Raw genomic sequence first — 7,867 nt, 5'->3', positions numbered from 1 at the left:
GATCAAGTAGATATCATTTATGAAAGTTTCCATGTTTGTATGTGCGGAATATTAAAATTTGCTACCAAATTTCCATCTATGTCTATGGGTGCACACTCACATAAATTAATAATGGTATTGTTGTGTATTTTATCTAAGCATCTGACATTAGCAATCAGCAATTTTCACATAATTTCCGTTCAGAAACTGTTGTTTGTTTTCATTTTTCGAAAATACTGCTATAAATACTAAGGGACATGTGAAAAACAGTTCAAAGTACAGTAAAGTGTTGAAAGCGGTGAGAATTTCGAAGCGTGTTCTTTAGTATATTTACAGATTCAGAATATTATTTCCGACAAAATGCAATTGATCGGTTCTGCAGTGTTAGTGACTGTGTGCTTTTTGGGCGTAAGTATGAAAAAGTGAAAATTTAAAAATTATTTTATGATCCTTTTAGGGGATCGTTCGAGTTCAGTATGTTAGCTGATTTCAGAAAAAGTATTATAACCTCAAAATGCATCTTCTACATTATCACTTCCGGCTTAATTAGCAGTATCTTAGATTTACAAAGCTGTGAAAGTTTTTTGTTAGCTTTTACGAAGCTTTCATTGCTAGCGTCGAGTGTGCTTTCCTTATAGAAACCACACAATCGTAAGAAGAGCTATACAAAGGTCTCAAAATCTGAGAAAATATGTTCAGAGAGAAAAGTTAAAAAGTGAGAAGTGGAAGAAAGGAGCCGAAGGTGTTTCTTGACAAAATGGCGCATTAAATCCTTAAACATATAGTTATTTACAAAAAGTTATGGAAGAGAAAAATCATTACTCACTCTTTCTCTCAGGAGGGTTTTTTATAAATAGTGTGTTGCAACACCCAAACGACCAGACAAAAAATATCAAAATGCTTAGCTCAATCTGGTTATATTTATATGCTTTTACGGTTATATTTAAGAGCTTGATAACTTTTTTTTAAAAAAAAACGCATAAAATTTGCAAAATCTCATCGGTTCTTTATTTGAAACGTTAGATTGGTTCATGACATTTACGTTTTGAAGATAATTTCATTTAAATGTTGACCGCGGCTGCGTCTTGGGTGGTCCATTCGGAAAGTTCAATTTTGGGCAACTTTTTCGAGCAAATAGCCCGAATTTCTTCGGAAATGTTGTCTTCCAAAGCTGGAATATTTGCTGGCTTATTTCTGTAGACTTTAGACTTGACGTAGCCCCACAAAAAATAGTCTAAAGGCGTTAAATCGCATGATCTTGGTGGCCAACTGCCCATGCATCCCGAAAAATGCACTGTTTGGTGTGGTTTGTACGCTGGTGGAATCATTGGACCGTATTTTTTCAAAGATGCTGTTGGACGCAACGTTATACGGTGAATGGCGATCGCTATCGTTCGATTAACAAACTTTTTGTTGCCAAAAATGGAGATGGCGCTACATGCCACACAGCTCGCGATTCTATGGCCATTTTGAGGGAAAACTTCGGAGAACAATTCATCTCAAGAAATGGACCCGTAAGTTGGCCACCAAGATCATGCGATTTAACGCCTTTAGACTACAAAAAATACGTCAAGTCTAAAGTCTACAGAAATAAGCCAGCAACTATTCCAGCTTTGGAAGACAACATTTCCGAAGAAATTCGGGCTATTCCGGCGAAATGCTCGAAAAAGACTTTCCGAATGGACCACCAGACGCAGCCGCTCAACATTTAAATGAAATTATCTTCAAAACGTAAATGTCATGAACCAATCTAACGTTTCAAATAAAGAACCGATGAGATTTTGCAAATTTTATGCGTTTTTTTTTTTTAAAAGTTATCAAGCTCTTAAAAATCACCCGATTATAGATTGGATAAAAAAAGTACCCGAAAGTTGTAATTAAACTTCCCAGGTGATAAAAAAGTGAAGGATATGGTGCTTGAAAATCGTCAGACAAGTGTTAGAGAGATGGCAAGAAAGCTCGACAACTCTCGAGAGTCCGTTCGAATGATTCTGGTGAATATTTTGAGTATGAAATGCGTTCTTGTTCGACTCGTCCCGATAAAGCTGAATTTTCTTCAAAAAGAGTACTGGTTTCGTTAGGCAGATTTGATCGTGCGAATTTCGATGACACATTCATGGAGAGCATCATAACTGCCTATGAGACATAGGTTTATGAGTTTGACATGCAAATAAAATAAAAATCATCGGAATGGAACCCATTTTCAGTCGATCGCAGAGAAAAAACAAAATCCGCTGAAGGAGCTGAAGTCATCCCAAAAAGTGCTTATAAAAACTATTTCGAGGACTGGAAAAATCGTTGACAAAATAAATATTGATGAATAATTAAATGATTATTTAATTAAAAATTTAATAAAAAAGCCTCTCTCTCTCTCACTTCCCACAATCATTTCAGACTTACGCCGTCCCCAATTACATTGTACCTCAGGAAGCTGATAACAATAACAATCATAACGAGGTCATTGGTTTACTAGTCGCACAGATGCGTTCAGCCTTAATCGATACGCGCGCCTTGACGCCAGCCGAGTCCACATGCGCCACAACATATAACAATCGCACACAACAAATCAACAATTTGCTGACGACCCAAACCAATGTCTGTTTCGAGAATGCCAATCGTACACTGGTGGCCAACAACCAGACCGCCAACGCCACGATAGCGAATATAAGGAAAAATTTGCAAACAGTGCAGCAACAATTGGCCAATTGCTCGGCAATAGCGGACACCAGCAAATTCCTGAATTGCACCACAGCTTCGGTAAAACTAAGACACTATGCAGCACTCAAAACATTTCAGTTCATTTCTATATTTATATTCTTATTTTCCTACGCACAGTTCGACAAGAACATTCAACTGCTGGACGAGGCAAACTCGCAGGCCTACCAAGCGGAGGCACAGATCGCCGCCAATCAGTCGTTAGTGATCGTTGTGCGACAAGCATGTGTCAGCGCAGCCATCGGCGGTGGCAAGACCAATCTTACGCTGGCCGCTAATGCTTATCAGCTATGCTTGAGCAATATCTCTAGTCAGCGCATGGTCGACACATCACTTGAGCTATTCAACTAAGTTGCGCATTGGTATGATGTATTATAAATGAATAAATAAAATTTTTGAGCAAAAATATTTGATTTTTATTCTAAAGTTGTTCGGTGATCGGAAGTTTTAGGTGGAAGCTCTCCAGTTTTATATGCAAATAATAGTGCAAATTATGACGATGAGGAAGAACACTTCAGTTCAGCTGCACTGTCAAATCATTACTCACACTCTCATTGACGCTCACTATCATTAGGGAGACTATTGGAAGTGCTATCAAACAGCTGATACTGCTAAAGATAATTTTTATCTTTATATGTGTGTCGTATGTTTATTTACTTATTTACTTATTCACTTGATTTTCTTTTCATTTGGGAAATAACCATAACGAGCATGTGCTAAAGCTAACTGACTCATTTATTGACAGAACAGTGCACAAATAGACAGCGAGTCTTATCAGTACAATTATTTATTTATTTGGAACTTTCTTTCAATGACATAACAAGTCGGTTCCAACAAAAGATCTATTCCAAAGAAATATATTTACATACATATATTTATGACCAATGTCCATCAACTTGTCCCTTTCTCTCTCCTAAATATACCCTGTATTTTTTCGCTCAGTATGGTGACCGTGCAATTGGCAGTGGCGAGTTTCAAGATCGTTTCAATTTCCACAACAGCCGGTACTACGACAATGAAATTGAACCAGATTTTATCCGGCTAAGGTATGTATTTCGTGGATCTAACCCTGCATAGAATTTTTTATAAACAATGGAACTCAACTTTTCCGGCCATGACTATCTGATAGAATGATAAGCAATATATGGGGCTATGTAGAATCTGACTAAATATGACCAAGAATTTTGAAACTTCGAATTCGCCATGGATTTGTAGTAAAATAGCTGAAACTGTAGATTTTTCCAATCAATCCACGTCAAATTTGATCAAAATCGTTTTAACGTTGTTAATAATACTTCAGTTGAAACAAAAGTAATTTTTTGGGGTTAAATTATATGTATGTATCTTATTGTCTTGAAACTTCATTTTATTATATAAGCACAAAAGGAGCCAATTATAAACCATAGCGTAAAAGAAAAATCGCAAAATGTTGACTATAATAAAAAAATTCAGCTCACAACGAAGTAGTCAGCATAGCGAAATCTTGTCGCATTTTCAATGAGAGATGCTGTGCATCTTCTAAAAAATATGTCAGAGACCACAAATCATTAATCGAAGCTTCGAGTTGACTCTGTCTTCCATTAGGGTTGCATTTTCAATATATTCATCCATAATACAAGGTCTAGTAAAAATACTATTTTTCAAATCTATGTATGGCGTTATGATTGTAAGATCAATAACAATTAACTTCGGCTGCACTGAACCTGTAATACCTTTCACGGGTTCAAGTTTCCAATACAATAACTTGATTTCAAGCGGTCAGTTTGTATCGCAGCTATGTATATGTTAAAGTGGTTGGATGTGAACAATTGTTCGGAGAACGTAACGCAGCCTTGGAAAATAATCAATGACAAACTTCATACATACACATAATTTCTCAAGAAATAACAAGTTTTCCATACAAGGATTGGAGTTTGTTCGAGATGTTTGTATGCTAGCTATATAATGTAATACATATAAACCAACGGTCAAAGATTGTCTATATAATTTAGGGAGCACAGGGCACAACGATCTGGTTGGTCAATTGTCAGAGGGATTGGATATCAAGCAACACCGTGCATTTTTGAACTAAATCGGATCACTCTTCCCATACTAAATTATTCAATATAATGTAAGAGAAATGGAGCTAGACTTACTAATGAGACCTACAAATAAAAACATAAGCGTTGAAATGGCAATGCACTTTTTATTACGAAAATGCAGTACAATTCAGATATTCTTGAAAACCATTGTATTTCATAAAATTTGTGGAAGAATGAATGAGGTTGCTGTGGTTTGTTCTGCCTATGATGAACCAGGTGGTGATGTAACTTCCGGGTGTCGCACTAAGCAAAAATGAAATTTAGCATATTCACCGTCTATACGCTTGAAGAGTTTTACCAAACTGAAGAATATTTTTACATTGTCAACTGGGGTAGCCCCAACTTCTCGGACCACATTTTCAATCTGAAATTGGCAAATTATTATATTATTACGAAAAGTTTTTATTTTGAATCACGAGGATGTCTTATTCTATCATTATATCCTACATACCGCCGAGATGTAGCAACCATAGCTTTCCTTTTGTGCGTCGCACTTGTTTATATTTGCTACGAAATCCTTTTCCAATTGACTTAGGTTTTCAAAATCGTCGGCGTCAGTTTGTAGAATTCCCAATACCTGGCGAAATTCTGCCCCAGCTTCGGCAATGTCTGTCCGAACAGAACTATTGAGCTCGTTAGCACAAGCTTCACGAGCGGAAAGTGGTTTACTTGTAACAGCAGGCAACGAAAATTCACTTGGATTAAAAGTAGCTTGAAACAGGTCAGAGAAAATCTCTGAAACATTCAGCTTAGCGGAGACCTATAAATATAGATTAATTTGTTATTAATTCTTACTTTTTTCGTTAGCTTTACTTACACTCCTGTTTTGGAGCACTAGGAGTACTGCGATCAATGCCAAAGTAGTTTTCATTTTGGTCACTATGAGTGTTACTGAGGGTGTTCGGATGCAGCTTGTGGCTTTTATATATTTTCTCAATGCATTTTTACAATTTTTACGATGTCGTATAAATCCAATTACAAATATAAATATTTATAAATTTTTCAATATAAATATTTGAGTTGCATTATGGAAGGATGTTAATATAATATGGTTTCTAATTTTTTATTTATTCTATATACATATCTAACCCTTGTTTGCCACCATATTTGCTTTAAAGACCATTTTTCTTTTGAGTGAACAGATAAGGCTTTGAAGCTTTGCATACAGCTTCATTATTTAAAGCAGCCTGTGAGGACGGCGAGGATGTGCTCAAACGATAACTTATGTTTATTAGTTCAAAGTGGGTTTAAAAACAGGAACTTAAAGTTTGGAAAAGCACCACGACTATCTATTGTCTCCTTAAAACAATAGCCCTCATGTGAATATTTCCTTTATTTTACTGAATATAGTTTTTTTTTGGAAGAATGGGAAGAGGAAGAGAGTCCCTCCGGATGTATCGAATATTAAAATATAAATCATTGAAAAGCTATATAAGGCGGAAATCAGATGCCAAATAAGATTACATCCATAAAAAATTTACGAAATTTTAAACGAAGATTCCGCTCTAGGGACGTGGGATCCAAGGTGGAACTTGTTACTGCAGCTTCTTAAATTTCATTAGTATTACACTTTTAAGACTAAATTCCCTTGACTATTTATCTTTTTGTGGGTTTATGCCTACATTCCTTCAAATTATTTGAGTGACGCTATAAAAATTAACGTCACTCAAGGGTTAATAATTTTGTCATCCGCGAGCTGTAAAAATAATGCACAAGTTTTCCTTTTATCCTATAGTAAAGGTGATATGATTACTTTTTGCTTTATTTAAGTAGGGGGTTTTTGGTGGAATGAGAGTTAGCAGACTTAAAATTTAGTATTTTATTAACAATAATTAAGCTCTATTAAACATTACGTCAAAATACTTGTAAATACAGTTTCCAGATGGTTGTATAAATATTTAGCCTAAGTATTACCCAATATTTATAACCTGGACCGTGCACATATATTATCTTTGCCACGAGGTTCATAATACCCAGAAGGAAACAACGGAGACCGTTTGCGGTATATGCTGTTAAATAAATGATCAGTGTGATCGATTTAGCTATGACAATCTGTCTGTCCGTCGGTGTCTATGTGTTTTTGATTGGTGAAAATTATTCAAAAGGGTCGAGAATGCGTTGACGATGACTCACGTCCAGGACGGCCATCAACATAAACTGATGATCACGACGTCAATAAAACAAAAGAATTGGTGCTTGAGGGTTGACGGCTAACAGTCAGAGATTTTGCTGGCATCGCTGGAATATCGGAAGGATCAGTGGAAACCATTTTGAAAAATCATGAGTCGATGTGTCTTGTGTCTACGCTTACGACTGGGAAGCGGACAAAGGTGAGCCGAAGCCGAAAAACTACGTGAAAGGAGGTCAAAAACTCCGAATTCCTTCCAACTGGCAGAACTGTCAACAAAGAATACCATTTGAGAGTTAAGCATCGTTTGCGCGAAGCCATTCGTAAATGGAGGCCAGAATTATTGCCCGACAACTTTTGGTTCTCGCACCACGCTAATACTCCGTCGCATTCTTCGTGAGATTTTCGCCAAATTTTCAACAAACATTCCCGAAATTGACTTAAACAACTGTTTCGGGGATTGAAAATAACGGTGGTATCAGAATTTCAAAAATATGAAAGAAAGATTCAAAAGGCTTGCTCAACCCAATGTGGTTTTGAAAATCACATCTGCTGCGTTATAAATAGGAAAGAAGTATCGGAATCATTACCACAATGACATGGTTATAAATAACCCTTCTGTAAAATAGATCAAAAAAACAACGTTAACTTCGACTGTATCGAAGCTTTCAGATAAATGGTATACATACGAGTACATATATATCTCAGTTGTATATTGTAGTCATTCGATTCGAACAATATATTTAGAGAATAAAACATTGCTTTAAAAATATAAAATTTCGTCTTCCGATTAGCTTGTGCAACAGCTATAAAATATATGCTGCAATCTGATATCAGAGGTTCCAACAAATCAGCAGCTTCTTAGCAGAAAAGAAGTACGTGAAATATATAACATTGATATCTCAAACTCTTAGGGACTAGCTCGTGCATATACAAACCCACAGACAGACAGATGGACATAGTT

The 7,867-nt window shown here is 36.2% G+C and overlaps 2 protein-coding genes across 2 annotated transcripts; one reads left to right on the top strand and one right to left on the bottom strand.

The window, feature by feature from the left end:
- The first annotated feature begins 268 nt into the window (after nt 1-268).
- Nucleotides 269-3,090, top strand: LOC126757417 (uncharacterized). Its single transcript, XM_050471316.1, has 3 exons — nt 269-387; nt 2,374-2,736; nt 2,815-3,090. Exons 1-3 carry the CDS (start codon nt 340-342, stop codon nt 3,043-3,045), a joined length of 642 nt encoding a protein of 213 aa, XP_050327273.1. The 5' UTR covers nt 269-339; the 3' UTR covers nt 3,046-3,090.
- A 1,769-nt stretch (nt 3,091-4,859) lies between these two features.
- Nucleotides 4,860-5,675, bottom strand: LOC126757420 (uncharacterized). Its single transcript, XM_050471321.1, has 3 exons — nt 5,593-5,675; nt 5,227-5,535; nt 4,860-5,139 (listed from the first exon to the last, which is right to left on the bottom strand). Exons 1-3 carry the CDS (start codon nt 5,644-5,646, stop codon nt 4,978-4,980), a joined length of 525 nt encoding a protein of 174 aa, XP_050327278.1. The 5' UTR covers nt 5,647-5,675; the 3' UTR covers nt 4,860-4,977.
- Between the last annotated feature and the right edge of the window lie 2,192 nt (nt 5,676-7,867).

Source organism: Bactrocera neohumeralis, chromosome 4 (assembly GCF_024586455.1).
Source record: "Bactrocera neohumeralis isolate Rockhampton chromosome 4, APGP_CSIRO_Bneo_wtdbg2-racon-allhic-juicebox.fasta_v2, whole genome shotgun sequence".
Classification (NCBI taxonomy): Eukaryota; Metazoa; Arthropoda; class Insecta; order Diptera; family Tephritidae; genus Bactrocera; species Bactrocera neohumeralis.
The sequence above is the reverse complement of the archived record's forward strand: the minus strand, read 5'-3'. Positions and strand labels throughout refer to the sequence as shown.